The sequence below is a fragment of the Aotus nancymaae genome, unplaced genomic scaffold, assembly GCF_030222135.1.
Source record: "Aotus nancymaae isolate 86718 unplaced genomic scaffold, 86718_ANA_hifiasm-v0.15.2.pri h1tg000028l, whole genome shotgun sequence".
Taxonomy (NCBI): domain Eukaryota; kingdom Metazoa; phylum Chordata; class Mammalia; order Primates; family Aotidae; genus Aotus; species Aotus nancymaae.
This window is the reverse complement of record NW_026988441.1, coordinates 34,587,810-34,608,959: the sequence shown is the minus strand read 5'-3', so window position 1 is coordinate 34,608,959 and position 21,150 is coordinate 34,587,810. Positions and strand designations below refer to the sequence as shown.

General features: G+C 53.9%; 2 protein-coding genes and 1 long non-coding RNA gene across 4 annotated transcripts; 2 read left to right on the top strand and 1 right to left on the bottom strand.

Moving 5' to 3' along the window:
- Window positions 1–1,688: 1,688 nt before the first annotated feature.
- ICAM1 (intercellular adhesion molecule 1) lies at window positions 1,689–18,063 on the top strand. Its single transcript, XM_012436363.2, has 7 exons — window positions 1,689–1,791; window positions 5,726–5,989; window positions 14,376–14,681; window positions 15,216–15,503; window positions 15,588–15,842; window positions 15,986–16,240; window positions 16,462–18,063. Exons 1-7 carry the CDS (start codon window positions 1,725–1,727, stop codon window positions 16,632–16,634), a joined length of 1,608 nt encoding a protein of 535 aa, XP_012291786.2. The 5' UTR covers window positions 1,689–1,724; the 3' UTR covers window positions 16,635–18,063.
- On the bottom strand, window positions 17,835–20,906 carry LOC135276797 (uncharacterized). 2 transcript variants are annotated; one of them, XR_010344366.1, is made up of 2 exons: window positions 19,826–20,906; window positions 17,835–19,617 (listed from the first exon to the last, which is right to left on the bottom strand). It is a non-coding gene; the product is annotated as an uncharacterized LOC135276797 (long non-coding RNA). The 2 variants fall into 2 exon arrangements; XR_010344367.1 differs by having other exon boundaries at window positions 19,838–20,906.
- On the top strand, window positions 18,337–20,268 carry ICAM4 (intercellular adhesion molecule 4 (Landsteiner-Wiener blood group)). The gene is made up of 3 exons (XM_012436424.2): window positions 18,337–19,167; window positions 19,296–19,598; window positions 19,743–20,268. The coding sequence occupies exons 1-3, from the start codon at window positions 18,657–18,659 to the stop codon at window positions 19,859–19,861; spliced, it is 933 nt and encodes a 310-aa protein (XP_012291847.1). The 5' UTR covers window positions 18,337–18,656; the 3' UTR covers window positions 19,862–20,268.
- Window positions 20,907–21,150: the final 244 nt, after the last annotated feature.

Below are 21,150 nucleotides of genomic sequence, written 5' to 3'. Positions count from 1 at the left end.
CTGGGATTACAGGCGGGATCCACCACTCCCAGCTGGATTTTTGTCTGACTCTGTTCATTGCTGTGTCCCCAGTACCTGGAAGGATGCCCAGCACCCAGTAGGCGCTTAATAAACACGGAGTCACGTGTCGAGAAAAGAATGGCGTCATTGTGGCTGCAAATGGGACTTGGGCCGCGCGGGGGAGCTCGCTGGCCGCGCACCTCGGGCCGGGACAAGCGCTCGGTGGAACACGCCCGAGAAAAACCCGTGGCGCAGGATTTTCCCAGGCCGTCTGCGGAGCAGGGGCGTCCCCGGTCCCACTCTGTGACTTTGCCCAGGCCGTTCCGGGGCAGGGACTCAGTACCCCTCAACTCCCCAAGAAAAAAACATCCCCGTGGAAATTCCTTGGGAATGACCGAGGCGGGGGAAATATGCGTCTCTGGATGGCCAGTGACTCGTAGCCCCTTTCCCAGATAGGAAGGGCCTGCGCGTCCCGGGACCCTTCCCTTCCCCTTTCTGCTGCGCGACCTATCTGGCCCCTCCGAGATCCCCATGGCGACGCCGCCCGCGTCCCACAACAGGAAAGCCGTAGGCGGCGCGGCTCGGCGCTCGGAGACTTCAGAGTCCACAGCCTCGACGTGGTGGATGACGAATCTTGGGGTCACACGCACAGGCGGTGGGCAAACACCCGCCCATATTTAGTGCACGCCTAAATTCGAGGAGCCTCCCGCGGAGGGCAAGGGGTCCCAGCGCCCCCTCTCCCCGCCTTGCCTCGGCGCCTGGGGGCTAAGTTTCCCAGCTGCAGGCAGGGGTTTCAAGCGCCCCCTCTCCCCTCCCTGGTCAAGGTCCAGGCTAACTGCCTCATTTTCCCCGCGGAGCCTCGGACGCCGGCGGAGGGGCTCAGCGCGTGGGCATCGCGCAGCTTCCTTCCTTTTTCTGGGAGCTGTAAAGACGGCCCCGCGGCCAAGGCCGAAAGGGGAAGCGAGGAGGCCGCGGGGGTGTCAGCGCCCTCGGGTATGGAGAGAGGACGCCGATTCCCCCGGACGTGGTGAGACGCGCATCGTCACTCACACGGTTCGCGGGCCCCGGGAGGTGCCTGGCTCTGCTCCGGCCGCTTTTCGAGAAAAGTCCGTGTCAGCTTGGCGGGTACATGACCCTAAGTGGGAGGGGCACCCTTCAGTGGAGGGAGCCCGGGAGGATTCCTGGGCCCCCACCCAGGCAAGGGGCTCATCCCCTGGATCGAAGAGAGGCCTGCGTGTGTTGGGGCGGGAGGACTTGAGCTCGGATCCCTTCGCAGCTCGGAGCCTCACTTTGCCGCTTTGTGAAATGAACACAGTAACAGTCCCCACTGTCCGGGGAAGTTGGCAATACTTAATAGTACTTAATAAACCGCTTAGGGCGGTGTAGACAGTGATGCAAGCTTAGCCTGGCCGGGGAACGGGACGCTCGGGGGCCGGGAGCAGCCCCCGGGGTCGTCAGTCCGCCACAGCCGCCCCATTGCTTTAGCTTGGAAATTCCGGAGCTGGAGCGGCCAGCGAGGACTAAGACCCTGCTCGGGCCAGGCACCCTCTCAGTCCGGAAATACCTCAGCCCTCGTTCCGGAGGGGAAAGCGCGAGGTTTCCCGGAAAGCAGCGCCGCCCCTTGGCCCCTAGGTGGCCAGCGTTTATAAAGGACCGCGCGCCTCACTGCATCCCAGTCGGCGCTGAGCTCCTCTGCGCCTCGGGGCTACAACCTCTGCCTTGCTATGGCTCCCAGCGGCCCCCGGCCCGCGCTGCCTGCGCTTCTGGTCCTGCTCGCGGCTCTGCTCCCAGGTAAGTCGGGGGTGGAGATTGCCGTCGGTCCAACTACCCGAATCCCCGGGAGGACCGATTCCCAGCTCGCCGGAGATCAGGTCATGCATAACTAGTTAGCTGTTTATGGGAAGGTGGGATTAGAGACAGCGATTGAAAGGCAACAGCCTTGTATCCAGCCCCTGAATCACCTCCACGTGTGGCTTCGGGCTGTGGATTGCAGCTTTAAAAACGGGTGAGGGAGGCCGAGCGTGGTGGTTCACCCCTGTAATCCAAGCACTTTGGAGGCCAAGGCGGGCGGATCACCTGAGGTCGGGAGTTCAAGACCAGCCTGACCAACATGGTGAAACCCTGTCTTTATAAAAACAAAACAAAACAAATAAAACGGGTGAGGGATTGGAGATGGAGAGGAGAGGCGGGCCTCGTATTGTTGCCCAGGCTGGTCTTGCAGTCCTGGGGTCTGGCATTCCTCCTGCCTCAGCTTCAGGAATAGCTGGGATAACAGGTGTGAGCCACTGCCTTGCTCTGCTAAATTGGGTCTCTTCAGTTTCTCAGCTGTAAAACAGGAAACTCTACAGCGGCCACCTGCCAGGTGTATCTTGGCCCAGCACAGCACCTGGCCCCGGGACCCGATCATGATGGTTTGGGAACTTGGCCCTGTGCCAATGCATCAAGGCTTAAGGGACTCCCACCCCCGTCAAGATGTATATTCTGTTCCTCATCCTCTCTTCCCCTGGGGAAGTCCAGGGCTGCTTCTGCTCAGGGGAATTCCAGGGCTGACTTATCCGTAGCCCAAAGCTGAGAAGTGGGACGCCCCAGCACACCCTCCCCCAGCTCTAGCCCAGCTAGGGAAGAGGGAAGGGGTCAGAGGGTCTCATGGTGGTGTGAGTTTTGGGAAGCAGAGGGTGGGAGATTGAGAGCTTGGTGAACAGCTCAACGAAGCCTCTGATCCAAGCCATGCGTAGCGGCAGGCGCCTGTCATCCCAGCTACTCGGGAGGCTGAGGCAGGAAAGTCCCTTGAACCTTCGAGGTGCAGGTTGCAGCGAGCCGAGATTGTGCCACTGCACTCCAGCCTGGGCAACAGAGCGAGATTCCATCTCAAAAAAAAAAAAAGGCGTTCTGATCTGGACCCAGACCCAGATCCCACTGCTTTCTAGCTGAGTAATTGTTTCCCTCTGTGAAATGGGAATGATCCCAGACTCTGCCTTGGAAAATGTATGGAGCCGATGGTCTCACATCCCCATCCCAGATAGAATAAATCTGAGAACAGGAATCTTTGAAGTGGGCAGTGCTGGACTCAGACATTTTTTTCCCACCTTTGGAGGCAGCAGAATCTAAGGGACTTAATCCAAATAAGCCCCTTCTTTCTTTTCTTTTTTGTTTTTGTTTTTGTTTTTTAGATGGAGTCTCGCTCTTTTGCCCAGGCTGGAGTGCAGTGGTGCAATCTGGGCTCACTGCAACCTACACCTCCCAGGTTCAAGCAGTTCTCCTGCCTCAGCCTCCTGAGTAGCTGGGACTATAGGCGCCCACCACCACACCCGGCTAATGTTTGTTTTTTTAGTAGAGACAGGTTTCACCGTGTTGGCCAGGTTGGTCTCCAACTCCTGACCTCAATTGATCCACCTGCCTCAGCCTCCCAAAGTGCTGGGATTACAGGTGTGAGCCACAGTGCCCACCCCATAAGCCCCTTCTTTCTTACCTGCACTTACCTGCAAGGTAGCCAGTTGCTGCCCACCCTGTGCTGAGTTACTTGTATTAGCAAGGGATGGGGTGGCTATACTCACCCACCTTACAGATGGGGAAACTGAGGCCCAAAGAGGGGGAAGGTACTTGTCTCAGGGAGTGAGGACCCAGTCTGATTCCTGGAGAGCTGACTCTCTCCACCTGACTTCTTGAGAGGGACGAAGGCACCGATTTCACGTTAAAATCTGGTTGGACACAGTGACTCACACCTGTAATCAGGGCACTTTGGGAGTCTAAGGTGGGAGGATCGCTTGAGGCCAGAGTTTGAGACCAGGCTTAGTGACATAGTGAGACCCCATCTCTACAAAAATGTTTTTCAGAAATTAGCTGGATGTGGTGGTGTCCTGTAGTTACAGCTACTTGGGCAGCTGAGATGGGAGGATCACTTGAGCCCAGGAGTTCAAGGTTACAGTGAGCTGTGATTGCACCACTGCATTCCAGCCTGGGTGACAGAGGGAGAATTATTTTTTTTTTTTTGAGATGGAGTCTTGCGCTGTCAACAGGCTGGAGTGCAGTGGTGCAATCTTGGCTCACTGTAACCTCCGACTACCTGGTTCAAGCGATTCTCCTGCCTCAGCCTCCTGAGTAGCTGGGATTACAGGTACGTACCACCATGCCCAGCTAATTTTTGTATTTTTTTATTTTATTTTTATTTTTTAGTAGAGATGGGGGTTTCAACATGTTGACCAGGATAGTCTCGATCTCCTGACCTGTGATCTGCCTGCCTTGGCCTCCCAAAGTGCTGGGATTATAGGCGTGAGCCACCACACCCAGCCCCGACCTGTCCCTTAAACAAAAAAAAGTGATAGCTAAAATCCTCCCATGGCTCCCTATTGCCCTCAGAATAAAGAATACATCTGGCTGGGCAAGGATGCTCATGCCTGTAATCACAGCACTTTGGGAGGCAGAGACAGGCAGATCACTTGAGGTCAGAAGTTCGAGGCCAGCCTGGCCAAAATGGCGAAACCTCGTCTCTACTAAAAGTACAAAAAATACCAAAATTAGCTGGGTGTGGTGGGGGGCACCTACCTGTAGTCCCAGATACTTGAGAGGTGGAGGCAGGAGAATCGCTTGAACCCAGGAGGCAGAAGTTGCAGTGAGCGGAGATGGTGCCACTGCACTCCAGTGTGGGTAACAGAGTGAGACTCCATCTCAAAAAAAAAAAAAGAACACATCTTGAGCATGGCCTTCAGTGCTCACAGGATCTTCCTGAATTAATCTCCCCGCTCTTCCTCCTTGCTCACCCAGCTCCAGCCACCTTGCCCCAGGAGGTTTGTACTTGCCTGGAATTCACTTCCCTTTCCTCCTGACAGCCAGCCCTTTCTGGTCATTCAGATCTCTGCTCAAACATTAACTTGTCACCAAGGCACTGTCTGTTCTATCACCCTGTTTTGTTTTTGTCAAAGCTCTTATTAACATCAGTTATTAATTATCTTGTTTGCTCATGAATTTTTTTTATTTCTTTTTGAGACAGAGTCTCTCTCTGTTGCTCAGGCTGGAGTACAGTGGCACGACCGCAGCTCACTGCAACCTCCGCCTCCCAGGTTCAAGTGATTCTTATGCCTCAGCCTCCAAAATAGCTGGGATTAAAGGCACGTGCCATCATGCCCGGCTAACTTTTGCATTTTTAGTGAACATGGGGTTTCACCATGTTGGTCAGGCTGGTCTCAAATTCCTGACCTCAGGTGATCTGCCTGTCTTGGCCTCCCAAAGTGCTGAGATTACAGGTGTGAGCCACCATGCTTATGAATTTTCTCTTTAACTTCCACATTGAAGGCAATGTTTTGTCTTGTTAAGCTGGGCCTCCAGCACCCAGCACAGGCTGAGTGCACATTCCCATTGATGAACCTGATTTGGTTTTCGTTTGTTTTGTTTTGAGATGGAGTCTCACTCTGTAGCCCAGGCTGGAGTGCTGTGGTGCGATCTCGGCTTATGGCAGTCTCCGCCGCCCAGGTCCCAGTTCAAGCGATTCTCCTGCCTCAGCCTCCCGAGTAGCTGGGATTACAGACATGCAGCACCATGCCCAGCTAATTTTTATATTTTTAGTAGAGATGGGGTTTCACCATGCTGGCCAGGCTCGTCTTGAACTCCTAATCTCGTGATCTGCCCACCTCGGCCTCCCAAAGTGCTGGGATTACAGGAGTGAGCCACTGCACCCGGCCTAATGAACCCGATTTGTAATGCCTGTCGCATCTTCCCTCTTTTGTTCCAGGACCTGGCGATGCCCAGACATCTGTGTTCCCCCGAGGGATCATCCTGCCCCGGGGTGGCTCCGTGCTAGTGAACTGCAGCAGCTCCTGTGATCAGAGCCCCTTCTTGGGCCTGGAGACTCCGTTGACTAAAAGGGAGGTGCTCCCAGGTGGGAACAACTGGAAGATGTTTGAACTGAGCAATGTGCAAGAAGACAGCCAGCCAATATGCTTTTCAAACTGCGGTGGTAGACAGTCAACAGCTAAAACCTTCCTCACCGTGTACTGTAAGTGACTGAGCCCAGGGGGCTGGGCTAGGCAGACGGGGTAGAGCAGACGCACAGGGACACCTGCAGTGGGCTGGAAGAATCTTTGTCACTTGCTGGTAGGGTCAAGGAGGGGCTCCTTGAAGGGCAGGTGGGGACATCCTTGGAAAGCCCCTTTGTGAATCTCTTTGGGTATAATTAAAGTATCTACAGGCGGGGCGCAGTGGCTCACACCGGTAATCCCAGCACTTTGGGAGGGTGAGGCTGAAGGATCACCTGAGATCAGGAGTTTAAGACCAGGAGTTTCAGTTTTGCCAACACAGTGAAACCCCGTCTCTACTAAAAATACAAAAATCAGCCCAGCGTGGTGGCAGGCGCCTGTAATCCCAGCTACTCCGGAGGCTTAGGCAGGAAAATTGCTTGAACCTGGGAGACGGAGATTGCAATGAGCCACAATTGTGCCACTGCACTCCAGTCTGGGTGACAGAGTAAGACTCTGTCTCAAAAAAAAAAAACAAGATATCAACAGGAATTCAGGACATTTGAGAATGCCATCTCTCTATGCCTCACTCTTTGAACATATGACAAGGTCTCGGATTGGACACTTTAATAAAAGATGCAAAGTGGCTGGGCATGGTGGCTCACACTTGTAATCCCAGCACTTTGGGAGGCCGAGGTGGGAAGACCACAAGGTCACGAGATCGAGACCATCCTGCCCAACATGGTGAAACCCCATCTCTACTAAAAAATATAAAAATTAGCTGGGCACGGTGGCGCATGCCTGTAGTCCCAGTTACTCAGGAGGCTGAGGCAGGAGAATCGCTTGAATCTGGGAGGCGGAGGTTGCAGTGAGCCGAGATTGTGCCACTGTACTCCACCCTGGCAACAGAGCGAGACTCAGTCTCAAAAAAAAAAAAAAAAAAGCAAATTAAGCCAGGTGTGGTGATTTGTACCTATAATCCCAGCTACTCCAGAGGCTAAGGCTGAAGGATGGCTTGAGTCCAGGAGTTTGAGACTGGCCTGGGAAACATAGCGAGACCCTGTTTCTACCAGAAAAAAAATAAGTAAATAAATAATTTAGCTGGGCATCATGGCGTGCACCTGTAATCTCAGCTACTCCCGAGGCTTTGGTGGGAGGATTGCTTGAACCCAGGGGTTTGAATCCTAGGAGTTCGAATCCAGCCTGGGCAACATAGCAAAACCATTTTATTAAATGTTTTAATAAAAACATTTTTATTTAAAAAAATATGAGTTAAAACTAGCCCTGGATGGCATTTTTCACATATTGGCAACAGTGGACAGAATTGCTAACAGCTGTGCTGGCAAGGCTGGGGAACACAGGCGGTTTGTTCACTGCTAGGACACTGCTGTGGGGTCGTAAATAAGCCCAACCCTGTGGTGGGAAATTGGGCATCAGTTCTCAAAATGTTACGGGCTGGGCGTGGTGATTTATGCCTATAATCCCAGTACTTTGGGAGGCTGAGGTGGGAGGGTCCTCTGAGGCCAGGAGTTCAAGACCGGTCTGGGCAACATAGTGGAATCCTTTTTTTTTTTTTTTTTAATGTGATGGAGTCTCCCTCTGTTGTCAAGGCTGGAGTGCATTGGCGCTATCTTGGCTCACTGCAACCTCTGCCTTCCAAGTTCATTTGATTTTCCTGCCTCAGCCTCCCAAGTAGCTGGGATCACAGGCGCCCATCACCATGCCCAGCTCATTTTTGTATTTTTAGTAGAGACAGGGTTTCACCACGTTGTCCAGGCTGGTCTCGAACTCCTGACCTCAACTGATTCACCCGCCTTGGCCTCCCAAAGTTTGATTGTTTGTTTGTTTGTTTGTTTGTTTGTTTGTTTTTGTGAGAGAGTCTCTCTCTGTTGCCCAGGTTGGAGTGCAGTGGTGCCATCTCGGCTCACTTCAACCTCCACTTCCGAGGCTCAAGCGATTCTCATGCTTCAGGCTCCAGAGCAGCTGAGATTACAGGTGCCTGCCACCCGGCCTAGCTGATTTTTGTATTTTTAGTAGAGACGAAGATTCACCATGTTGGCCAGGCTGGTCTTGAACTCCTGACCTCAAGTGATCCATCTGCCTCAGCCTCCCAAAGTGCTGGGATTACAGGAGTGAGCCACCACACCCAGCCCCATTCTATATATATATATATATTTTTGAGATGGAGTCTTGCTCTATCAGCCAGGATGGAGTGCAGTGGTGTGATCTCGGTTCACTGCAATCTCCGCCTCCCGGGTTCAAGTTACTGTCTTGTCTCAGCCTCCAGAGTAGCTGGGATTATAGGCGCGCCACCACCACGCCCGGCTAAATTTTTGTATTTTTAGTAAGGACGGGGTTTCACCATATTGGTGAGGTTGGTCTTGAACTCCTGACCTTGTGATCCACCCACCTCAGCCTCCCAAAGTGCTGGGATTGCAGGCATGAGCCACCGCACCCGGCCCCCATTCTATTTTTTTTTTAATGCCACATGTGTGTATCCTGTGGCAAACCCCAATCCTGGCCAGTCAAGGTGGCTTATTCCTGTAATCTCAGCTCTCTGGGAGGCCAAGGCGAGTGGATCGCTTGAGGTCAGGAGTTTGAGACCAGCCTGGCAAACATGGCGAAACCCCATCTACTAAAAATACAATTAGCCATGCGTGGTGGAGCATGTCTGTAGTCCCAGCTACTAGGGAGGCTGAGGCAGGAGAATCACTTGAACCTGGGAAGCAGAGGTTGCAGTGAGCTGAGATCATGCCACTGCACTCCAGCCTTGGGTGACAGAATGAGACTCTGTCTCAAAAAAAAAAAAAAGAATTATAAGAATTAGCCGGGCATGCTGGCATGAGCCTGTAATCCCAGATACTCATGAGACTGAGGTGGGAGGATCAGCTGAGTCCAGGGATTTGGAGGCTGTAGTGAGCCTATGATCATGCCACTGCACTCCAGCATGGGAGACAGAGTGAGATCCTGTCTCAAAAAAGAAAAGAAAACCCAGTCCTGGAAAGTGGTCTATAGGCGTCGCTGCCTACAAGGGAGATGGTGAGGCCTATGGCATCTTTCACTGACACTTTGTCACTTTGTATGAAGGGCAAACGCTTGCAAACCACTCAAATGGGAAAGGCTAGAGCGGGAAACTGTGGCTTGTCCATTACACAGAATAGCATGTGACCGTGTAGAAGAATCAGGAAGTTCCGGCGAACTGAAAGAGAGTCAGCTCTGGGGTGTATTGTAAAGTCAAAATGAAAGAAAGTATGTTGAATATGAGTGGCATGCCACCCTCACGTTAGGGAGTGGCAGGGGGCAGTTTCAGGAGGCTGTATTTGTGTATAAAATAGCCCTAAAAGGAAGTGGGAGAAAGGAGAATATTAGTTGGCGATGAGAAGAGAGGCTGGGAGGCTCTGAGAGAGGGCTTGAGGTGGAGAATTCTTTGTGTGTGCGTGCGTGTGTGTGTGTGTGTGTGTGTGTGTGTGTAAGATGGAGTTTCGCTCTTGTTGCCCAGGCTAGAGTGCAATGGCACGATCTCAGCTCACCGCAACTTCCGCCTCCCAGGTTCAAGGGATTCTCCTGCCTTAGCCTCCTGAGGACCTGGGATTACAGACATGCATTACCACGCCTGGCTAATTTTGTACTTTTAGCAGAGACGGGGTTTCTCCGTGTTGGTCAGGCTGGTCTCGAACTCCCAACCTCAGGTGATCGACATGCCTCAGCCTCCCAAGTATCTGGGATTACAGGCACCCAATACCATCCCTAGCAAATTTTTATATTTTTAGTAGAAAAGGGGTTTCACCATGTTGGCCAGGCTGGTCTCGAACTCCTCACCTCAGGTGATCCACCCGCCTCAGCCTCCCTAAGTGCTGGGATTACAGTTGTGAGCCACCGTACCTGGCCAGCAATTCTCTCTGTTTTCTTCCTACTTTGGAGACTTTGAATTGTGGGAATGAGTTACCAAGGCAAAAAAGAGATTCAAATGAAAACAAAACAAAATCAAAGAAGGAAAAACAGAAGAGAATTGGGCAGGCTAGGCGCAGTGGCTCATGCCTATAATCACCGTGATTTAGGAGGCCAAAGCAGGAGGACTGGGAGCTGGACACCAGCCTGGTCAACACAGCAAGACCCCATATCTACAAAAAATAAGAAAACTAGCCAAGCATGGTGGTATACCTATAATCCCAGCTACTCAGGAGGCTGAGGTGAGAGGATCGCCTGAGACCAGGAGGTCGAGGCTGCAATGAGCCGTGATGACACCACTGCACTCCAGCCTGGGTGACACAGCAAGACCCTGTCTCTGAAAAATAAAAACTGGCCAAGTAGCTTTGAGACTAGCCTTGGGTCCCAGCCCCAACAAGACCCTTAATAGCTTGGAGATGTGGCTTCTGGGTTTACTTTGCGATCAGGTGAGACCTCCTCTGATGGGTAAAATGACACAGTGAGGGAGAAAGGACATTCTGCTGTCATTGTGCCAGGGCAAGGAAGCCTCTGGGTAAATGATTGGCTTTGCTTCTGATTTGAAGGGTAGGTGAGCAGATGCTGACCTTCCCAGGTGAGGGAAGTCCCCAAACATTCCCAGTGGCCTCTAAAAACCCCAGAGAAAGCTCTTTGAAGGACTTTTCTGCATCTCTGCCTGATAGGCTTTATTTATTTATTTATTTATTTGAGACAGAGTCTCACTCTGTCGCCCAGGCTGGAGTGCAGTGGTGCAATCTCCGCTCACTGCAACTTCAGCCTCCCAAGTTCAAGCAATTCTCCTGCCTCATCCTGCCTCCCGAGTAGCTGAGATTACAGGCACCTGCCACCAAGTCTGGCTAATTTTTGAATTTTTAGTAGAGACAGGGTTTCACCACATTGGCCAGGCTGGTCTCAAACTCCTGACCCCTGGTGATACACCCACCTCAGCCTCCCAAAGTGCTGGGATCACAGGCATAGCACACCGTGCCCGGCTCTGCCTGGTAGTTGAAAGCGTACAACTCCAGGTTCGACTCCTGGTTCTGCCACGTTTCTTCCTCTGTGACTCTGGGTGCCCCACTTTGCCTCAGTTCTTACTTCTGTGAAAGGGAGCAGACGGCCGGCACAGGTAGCAAAGGAGTTAACGGTGTGTGGGCGTGTGTCACTTGAGAGAGGCTCTAGCTTGGTCTTGCCCCACCCGTGCTGTAAACAGAAAGAAGCCTCCCTGGATGGCTTAGTCTTTTCCAAAAAGGTTAGTGTAATTCCTAGAGGAGGTGACCACCAGCTGGGCTTTAAAGGATGTGTAGGAGTTCATAAAGACAGGCATTCTGGGCAGGGGAACAGCCTGGGCAAAAGTTTGGAGCAGGGAGAAATCTTGATGGGGGCAGGAGGAGCCCAACAGCAGTAAGTTGGTGTGGGCCGGGCACGGTGGCTCATGCCTGTAATCCTGGCACTTTGGGAGGCCGAAGCAAGAGGATTGCTTCAGCCCGGGAGTTCGAGACCAGCCTGGGCAACACAGGGAGACCCTGTCTCTAAGAAAATAAAAAAAATAGCCTGGCATGGTGGCATATGCTTGTAGTCTCAACTACTCTGGAGGCTTAAGTGGGAGGATCACTTGAGCCCAGAAATTTTTTTATTTTTATTTTTTGAGATGAAGTCTCCATCTGTGGCCCAGGCTGGCGTGCAATGGTGCCATCTTGGCTCACTGCAGCCTCTGCCTCCTGGGTTCAAGCGATTCTCCTGCCTCAGCCTCCCGAGTTGCTGGGATTACAGGTGCTCACCACCATGTCCAGCTAAATTATTTTTGTATTTTTAGTAGAGACGGTGTCTTGAATACCTGACCTCAAGTGATCCACCACCTTGGCTTCCCAAAGTGCTGGGATTACAGGCGTGACACTGAGCCTGGTCAAGCCCAGGAATTGGAGGTTACAGTCAGCTATGATTGTGCCACTGCATTCCAGCCAGGGTGACAGAGCGAGACCCTGCCTCTAAAAAAAAAAAAAAAAAAAAAAAAAGATTGATGGGAGGCGGGGCGAGGTTGGCAGGGCCTTGAATGCCAAGTGGAGGAGCCGGAACTTTCTCCTCCTCGGGGTGTCGTGGAGGGTTTGTGAGCAGGCCAGGGTTAGATAAGCTGAAGGCTAGATTTACAGGAAACCACAGAGCAGCTGGCTATGGCCCTTGTCCAGGCGGCCCACGCTGTGGGCCGTGACCATATCCAACAAGGGAAGGACAGGCAAATATTTGAATAGTTCAGTGACCAGGATTTGGAAAAGGACTGAAGATCAGGGTCAAGAAGAGCTGAGAGCAGAAGAGACATTCCCCCAACCCCACCACCAGGCAGCCGAGCTGGGTTTCCTCTAGGGGCTGAGGCTCGAGGCCACCTCAAATTCTGCAAGAGTTTGTAGGAGATGGTGAGAGGTAAGAGCTGGAGGTCAGAGTTTCCTTGACCTTATGTATATATTGTTTAACAGCTTAACAGCTTTCTGTTTTATTTTTAGACACAGAGTCTCACTTTGTCGCCCAGGCTGGAGTGCAGTGGCAGAATCGTAGCTCACTGCAGCCTCAAACTCCCAGACTCAAGAAATCTTCCTCCCACCCTCAGCCTCCTGAGTAGCTGGGACTACAGGTGTGAGTCACCAAGCCCAGCTTGTTTTTTGGAGACAGAGTCTCTCTCTCTTGCCCAGGCTGGAGTGCAGGGGCACAATCTTAGCTCACTGCAACCTCCACCTCCCGGGTTCAAGTGATTCTCCCTGCCTCGGTCTCCCATGTAACTAGGATTACTGGCATCTACCACCACACCCAGCTAATTTTTGTTTTCTTGGTTTTTTTTTTGGTTGTTTTTTTTTTTGAGATGAAGTCTCACTCCGTTGCCCAAGAAGGAGTGCAGTGGTGCAGTCTCGGCTCGCCGCAACCTCCACCTCCTGGGTTCAAGCCATCCTCCTGCCTGAGAAGCTGGGACTACCGGCATGTGCCATGATGCCTGGCTAATTTTTGTTTTTTTTAGTAGAGACACGGTTTCACTATGTTGGCCAGGCTGATCTTCAACTCCTGACCTTGTGATCTGCCCGCATCGGCGTCTCAAAGTGCTGGGATTGCAGGTGTGAACCACCATGCCCAGCCTAATTTTTTAATTTTTTTTAGTAGAGACAGGGTTTTGCCATGTTGGTCAGGCTGGTCTCGAACTCCTGACTTCAGGTGATCCATCCACCTCGGCCTCTACAGGCATGAGCCACCATGCCTGGCCGAAGCCTGGCTTGTTTTTAAATGTGCTTTTTTTTTTTTTCCTCCCAGAAATGGGGTCTCACAATGTTGCCCAACCAGTCTTGAACTCCTGGCCTCAGGATGGTCTCGATCTCCTGACTTTGTGATCCGCCCACCTCCGTCTCCCAAAGTGTTGTTGGGATTAAAGGTGTGGACTGTTTGTTTTTGTTTTTTAAAGAATGTCTAGGCCTAGTGTGTTTGCTCACACCTGTAATCCCAGCAATTTGGGAGGCTGAGATGGGAAGATCACTTGAGATCAGGAATTCAAGACAAGCCTGGGCAACATGCTGAAAACCCCATTTCTACTAAAAATACAAAAAGTAGCTGGGCATGGTGGTGCGTGCCTGTAATCCCAGCCACTAGGGAGGCTGAGGCAGGAGAATCACTTGAACCCAGGAGGCAGAGGTTGCAGTGAGCTGAGATTGAGCCATTGCCCTCCAGCCTGGGCGACTGAAGGACACTCAGTCTAACAAATAAATAAAATAAAAATAAAAAAATTAATCAGGTGCAGTGGTGTGTGCCTATAATTCAAGCTACTCAGGAGGCCGGGACAGGTGAATCGGCTGAACCCCGTGGCGGAGGTTGCAGTGAGCTGAGATCACACCGCTGTTCACTCAGTTTAGTGCACTGGGCTGCTGAACTTATTTGACCAGACCCCTAGCAATAGACTGTGAAGTTCACAGGCCGGGAGCAGTGGCTCACGCCTATATAAACCCAGCACTTTGGGAGGCCGAGGTGGGTGGATCACAAAGTCAGGAGATTGAGACCATCCTGGCCAGCATGGTGAAACTCCATCTCTACTAAAAGTATAAAAATTAGTTGGGCACGGTGGCAAGTGCCTGTAGTCCCAACTACTCGGGAGGCTGAGGCAGGAGAATCATTTGAACCTGGGAGGCGGAGGTCGCAGTGAGCCGAGATCGTGCCACTGCACTCCAGCCTGGCAACAGTGACATTCCATCTCAAAAAAAAAAAAAAGAGTTCTTTTCCACTTTTCACTCTAAGATGCTGCTGTCACGAATAAGGAATTTTTTGATCCCCTTCACAAACACCTGGGGCCCTCTTACCAGCTTTCCCTGAAGATCTTGACATTCCTATCTGCTGAGGTGTTTGGGCGTGTGTGGGGGAGATACTGAAGAGCTGGGGCTCCCAGGCAGGTGTGGTTCATGTGCTGGGCAGGCAGCAAGGTCCAGTTCACCAGACACCCCCGCCTCTGTTTTCCTGCAGGGACTCCAGAACGGGTGGAGCTGGCACCCCTCCCTGCTTGGCAGCCGGTGGGTGAGAACCTTACCCTACGCTGCCAGGTGGAGGGCGGGGCACCCCGGTCCAACCTCACTGTGGTGCTGCTCCGTGGGGAAGAGGAGCTGAGCCGGCAGCCAGTGGTCGGGGAGCCCGCCGAGGTCACGGTCACGGTGCTGGCAGGCAGAGATGATCACAGAGCCAATTTCTCATGCCGCACTGAATTGGACCTGCGGTCCCAAGGGCTGGGGCTGTTTGAGAACACCTCGGCCCCCCACCAGCTCCAAACCTTTGGTGAGGATTGAAGAAGCCGGCAGGGAGAGGGTAGAGTATCCTGGAATGGGGTGCCCCTGGCCTCAGGATCTTCTGACAAGGGTGTGGCCTGCTGAACTCAGTGGCTCACACCTGTAATCCCAGCACTTTGGGAGGCTGAGGTGGGTGGATCACCTGAGGTCGGGAGTTCGAGACCAGCCTGACTAACATGGAATAAAATATAAAATTAGCCAGGTGTGGTGGCGCATGCCTGTAATCCCAGCTACTTGGGAGGCTGAGGTAGGAGAATCGCTTGAACCCAGGAGATGGAGATTGCGGTGAGCCAAGATTATGTCATTGCACTCCAGCCCGGGCAACAAGAACGAAATTCTATCTCAAAAAAAAAAAAAAAAAAAAAGGTGTGGACCCAGCTGAAGGGTGCATGTGTTCTAGGCATATGTGGCCTAGGCTGCTGAGTCGCCCTGGAAGAAGATCTTGCAGGAGGGGAATGAAATGCCCTGAGAAGGGCTCTGGGGCATCCATCCCTGTCTACTCACACTTACCCTCTCTCCCCAGTCCTGCCAGCGACTCCCCCACAACTTCTCAGCCCCTGGGTCCTGGAGGTGGACACGCAGGGGACCGTGGTCTGTTCCCTGGATGGGCTGTTCCCAGTCTCGGAGGCCCAGGTCCACCTGGCGCTGGGGGACCAGAAGCTGAACCACACAGTCACCTATGGCATCGACTCCCTCTCGGCCAAGGCCTCAGTCAAGGGGACCGCAGAGGAAGAGGGCACCCAGCGGCTGTTGTGTGCAGTAATACTAGGGAACCAGAGCCGGGAGACGCGGAAGACAGTGACCGTCTACAGTAAGAATGGGCAGGGGACAGATCAGGGCTTCCTGGGGGTGTGAACTGAACCGGGAATGGGGCTCACCGTGTGCCCACCCTCAGGCTTTCCGGCACCCAAAGTGATTTTGACGGAGCCTGAGGTCTCAGAAGGAACCGAGGTGATTGTGAAGTGTGAGGCCCACCCCAGAGCCACGGTGATGCTGAATGGGGCCCCAGCCCAGACACCGGGCCCGAGCGCCCAATTACGGCTGAAGGCCAGGCCCGAGGACGATGGACGCAACTTCTCCTGCTCTGCAACCCTAGAGGTGGCCGGACAGGTTGTACACAAGAACCAGACCCGGGAGCTCCGTGTGCTGTGTGAGTGAGGCTGCTGGACAAAGACCCCTGTCCCCCCAAGGCCCAACCCCACTCATAAAGGGAGCCCTCCCTGAAGTCCTGCAGTCCTAGATGGGGAGGGGTGTCCTGGTCCCCAACCTTCATCTCATCTTGTGTTTTTCCAGATGGCCCCCAACTGGACGAGAAGGATTGTCCGAGAAACTGGACGTGGCCAGAAAACTCCCAGCAGACTGTGACATGCCAGGCTTGGGGAAATCCCTTACCCCAGCTTGAGTGTCTAAAAGATGGCATTTTGTCACTGCCCATCGGGAAATCAGTGAATGTCACACGGGATCTTGCGGGCACCTACCTCTGTCGGGCCACGAGCACTCGAGGGGAGGTCACCTGCCAGGTGACTGTGAACGTGGTGAATGCACCCTGTGAGTGATCCTGCCTGCAGGACTGGGTGGGGCTGTGAGTGATCCCGCCTGCAGGACTGGGTGGGGCTGTGAGTGATCCCGCCTGCAGGACTGGGTGGGGCTGTGAGTGATCCCGCCTGCAGGGCTGGGTGGGGCTGTGAGTGATCCCGCCTGCAGGGCTGGGTGGGGCAGGGGCCATGGGACCCTTGCAATCCTCACCACCCCTTGTATCCTCCCCACAGCCCCCACATATGAGGTGGCCATCATCGCTCTAGTGGTGACTGCAGCCATCCTGGGCGCCGCAGGCATCACCGTGTACCTCTATAACCGCCAGAGGAAGATCAGGAAATACAGACTCCAACAGGCTCAAAACGGGACCCCCATGAAACCCATCACACAAGCCACGCCTCCCTGAACCTACCCCAAGACGGGGCCTCTTCCTCGGCCCTCCCATCTGGTGGTAGTGGTGCCACACAGAACAGAGTGACAGACGTATGCCATACAGCTACACCCACTGGCCCTGGGATGCCAGAGGGCAGGGCATTGGTCTCAGTCAGATGCAGATGGCATTTGGGGCCATGGCGCCTGCTGCACACCGAAAACACTAGGCCAGGCATGTGATCTGCAGTCACGTGACTAAGCCAAGAGGAAGGGGCAAGACTCAAGATGTGACTGTGATGGACGTCAAAGTCTAGCCTGGTGAGAGGGGAACGGGTCGGGGAAACATACCCCTACCATAAGGACACACAGCCAGGAAATACTGAAATTCGCTGGCCATGGGGTATGCTAACGCCCCACAGCCCTACGGAAGAAGTGGCCCTGCACAGACATGTGTCGCATCAAAACATAAATGCCTGCACTTCTTGACAGAGGCCAGCTTGGGCGCTGCTGTCTATTGACTGTCCCCAACCCTTGATACGTATTTATTCATTTTTTTTTTTACCAGCTATTTATTGAGTGCTTTTTATGTAGGCTAGGATGGCGAACAAGATGAACATAGGTCTCTAGCTTCACGGAGCTCCCAGCCACAGTCACATTCAGGGTCACCAGGTACAGTTGTACAGGTTGTACACTGCACAAGAGTGCCTGGCAAAAAGATCAAATGGGGCTGGGACTTCTCGTTGACCAACCTGCCTTTCCCCAGAAGGAGTGATTTTTCTATTTGGCACGAAAGCACTATGTGGACTAGTAATGGTTACAGGTTCAGAACTGGAGCGACCCAGTGAGGCCTTACTCCTCCCTTCCCTCAAAAACGACGCCTTCGTTAGCCACTCCCCACCCACATACATTCCTGCCAGCGTTCCCAGTGACGGTGGTAATGCCTGGAGAGTGCCCAGGGAATATGCCCGACCTCTGCCTTTTTCTGTTTGCAATTCAGTGGGACCTCGCACTACACAGCTCCAACTTCCCGCAGTGATCAGAGCCCTGCAAGCAGGGGGCAGGGGGCCAAGGTATTGGAGGACTCCCCAGCTCTAGAAGCCTCTTTCGTGTGTGTGTGTGTGTGTGTGTGTGTGTGTGTATGTATGTGAGGGGGCCAAGGTAATGGAGCACTCCATCCCAGCTCTGGCAGCCTCTTCCGTGTGTGTGTGTGTGTGTGTGTGTGTGTGTGTGTGTGTTTGTAGATAAGGTCTCACTCTGTCACCCAGGCTGGAGTACAGTGGTGCAATCATAGTTCACTACAGCCTTGACCTCCTGAGCTCAAGTGATCCTCCCACCTCAGCCTCCTGAGTAGCTGGGGCCACAGATGCACGCCACCACACCTGGGAAATTGGACTTTTTTGTGGAGACAGGGTGTCACGACATTGCCCAGACTTCCTTTGTGCTAATAAAGCTTTTCTCATCTGCCTCAGCCTTGTGTGAGTTGAGGGGAGGTTTCACATCCAGCTGGAGTCCTTTCTAAGCAGCCACAGTCCCATCCTCCCACTTCCTCCCCCAAGAAAAACATTGTGAACTCATGGCCATACCTTGAGGTTCTGGTCCAAATCTAGGACTATTTATGACCTTCTGGGTCTGTAGTGAAAACTGAAGACTCCAGAAAAAAAAATTTGGTTTCCAATGAGGCCTGGAATCCCCCCCACCGCCTTTTTTTTTTTTTTTTTGAGATGGAGTCTTGCTTGGTGGCCCAGGCTGGAGTGCAGTGGGCGATCTCGGCTCACTGCAACCTCTGCTTCCTGGGTTCAAGCAATAATCCTGCTCAGTCTCCTGAGTACCTGGGATTACAGGCAGGCACCACCACACCTGGCTATTTTTTGTATTTTTAGTAGAGAGGGGTTTCACCATGTTGGTCAGGCTGGTCACAAACCCCTGACCTCGTGATACGCCCGCCTCGGCCTCCCAAAGTGCTGGGATTACAGACTTGAGCCACCGCGCCCGGTCTGGAATCCCATTCTTGACCCGGGGAGAAGAATCTCTTTTTGCGGGACTCCTGGGCCCTCTAATGGGGCCTCCCCTCCCTCTCCAGGGCGGAGTTGAGGAGGCGGGGCTGAGGGCCTCCTTATCTCCAGAGCCAGCCCTGGCTGTCTGGCGCGGAGCCCCTCAGTCCGGGCTTTTTGCCATGGGGTCTCTGTTTCCCCTGTCGCTGCTGCTTTTTTTGGCGGCCGCTTACCTGGGAGTTGGGAGTGCGCTGGGACGCGGGACTGAGCGGGCACGAGGCTCCAAGGGTAGCTCTCCCACGCCCTCGGGGACCTCAGTGCCCTTCTGGGTGCGCGTGAACCCAGAGTTCGTGGCTGTGCCGCCGGGAGGGTCAGTGTGGCTCAATTGCAGCAACAGCTGTCCCCAGCCACAGAGTTCCAGCCTCCGCACCCGGCTGCAGCAGGGCAAGACGCTCAGAGGGCCGGGTTGGGTGCTTTACCAGCTGCTCGACGTGAGGGCCTGGAGCTCCCAGGCGCACTGCTTTGTCACCTGCGCAGGAAAAACGCGCTGGGCCACCGCCAGGATCACCGCCTACAGTGAGGGATAGGGGCTCGGTCCGGCTGGGGTGAAGGGAGGGGGCTGGAAGAGATGGGGGGAGGGTAGTTGACAGTCGCTCTATAGGGGGCGCCCGCGGACCTCACTCAGAGGGTCCCCCTTGCCTTAGAACCTCCCCACAGCGTGATTTTGGAGCCTCCGGTCTTAGAGGGCAGGAAATACACTTTGCGCTGCCACGTGACACACGTGTTCCCCGTGGGCTACTTGGTGGTGACCCTGAGGTGCGGCGGTCGGATCATCTATTCCGAAAGCCTGGAGCGCTTCACCGGCCTGGATCTGGCCAACGTGACCTTGACCTACGAGTTTCCCGCTGGACCCCGCGATTTCTGGCAGCCCGTGATCTGCCACGCGCGCCTCAATCTCGACGGCCTGGTGGTCCGCAGCAGCTCTGCACCCATTACACTGATGATCGGTGAGGCACCCCTGTAATCCTGGGGACGAGGAAGGGGGCGGAGAGGTTTATAACCCCAAGAAGGCGCACAGACCAAGCGTGAGTTTCACGCGGGTCGACAGACCTCCCTCTGTCCCCTTCCTAATTCTCGCCTCCTGCTCCCAGCTTGGAGCCCCGTGCCCACAGCCTTGGCCTCCTGTTCCATCGCTGCCCTTGTGGGGATCCTCCTCGCCGTGGGCGCTGTGTACCTGTACAAGTACCTAGCGATGAAGTCTCCGGAGTAAAGCGGGGTATTCTATGCCGGCTGAGCGAGACAAAAGAGGAATCTGGAGCAATTTGGGGAATCCCCCGAACACTGTGGCTGACGCCTGTAATCCCAGCACTTAGGGATGCCAAGGCAGCAGGACTGCGTGAGCCCAGGAGTTTGAGACCAGCGTGGACAACATGGTGAGACTCCATCTATGCAACAAATAACAAAAATTAGCCGGGCTTGGTGCTGCACGTCTGTGGGCCCAGCTACTCGGGAGGCTGAGTGGGAGGATTGCTTGAGCCCTGAAGGTCGAGGTTGCAGTGAGCCTTGATCGTGCCACTGCACTCCAGCCTGGGCGACAGAGAGAGATCCTGTCTCAAAAATAAAAATAAATATTGGCGGGGGAACCCTCCAGAAATCAATAAAGGCTTCCTTAACCAGCCTCTGTCCTGTGACCTAAGGGATCCCATTACTGCCCTTCTTCGGAGGAACTTTTTTTTTTTTTTTTTTTTGCGATCACTTTCTCCAAGTTCCTTGACTCCCTGAGGGCACTTGAGGTTTCCTCACTCAGGGCCCACCTGAGGTCCCGAAGCCGCAGACTTTGTGTATCCCCAGCGGGTGTCGCAGAAACCTCTCCTGCTGGCATTATCGAGGCTGTGCAGATGGGATCAGCGCGGTCCAGGAGGGCCACGGACAGGGGCAGGGCGGGGTTCAAGGTCTGGCTTTCCTGATTGGCGCCGCCGCCACCGCGCGGCAGCTCTGATTGGATGTTAAGTTTCCTATCCTAGCCCCACCTTCAGAACCTGTGCTTTCCTGGAGAACAAACAACTGTGGAGCGAGAACTCATCTCCAAAATAGCTCACCGGGCTAGGGTGAGACCATGAAGGGTAGAGAGGGAAGGGTCCCATGGATACGCAAAAGAGGTACCCATGCGGCCGGGAAGGGGTGAGCAGATGGTCCACAAATTCGAATTCTGACGATGTTCTGGTAGACACCCGGCCAGATGAGCACATGGAGTTGCGGGGGGGGGGGGGTTGTCAAAGCTTGGGGCCCGGATGCGGAATCAAAAGAATCACCCCTTGTTACTCGTTCTCGCGTGGAGGGCCAGGGCCCCAGCACACCGAGCAGAAGGCGGACTCGGGCGCTCCTGGGCGGCTGGCGCTCACACACGCTGAGTAGACACGTGCCCGCTGCACGCTGGGTAAATACAGACCCGGAGCCGAGCGGATTCTAATTTAGACGCCCGCGAACGCTGCGCGCACGCACACGTGTCCCCGGCTCGCTGGCATTTTCGTCCCGCCCCCTCTGTCGCGAGCCGGGGCT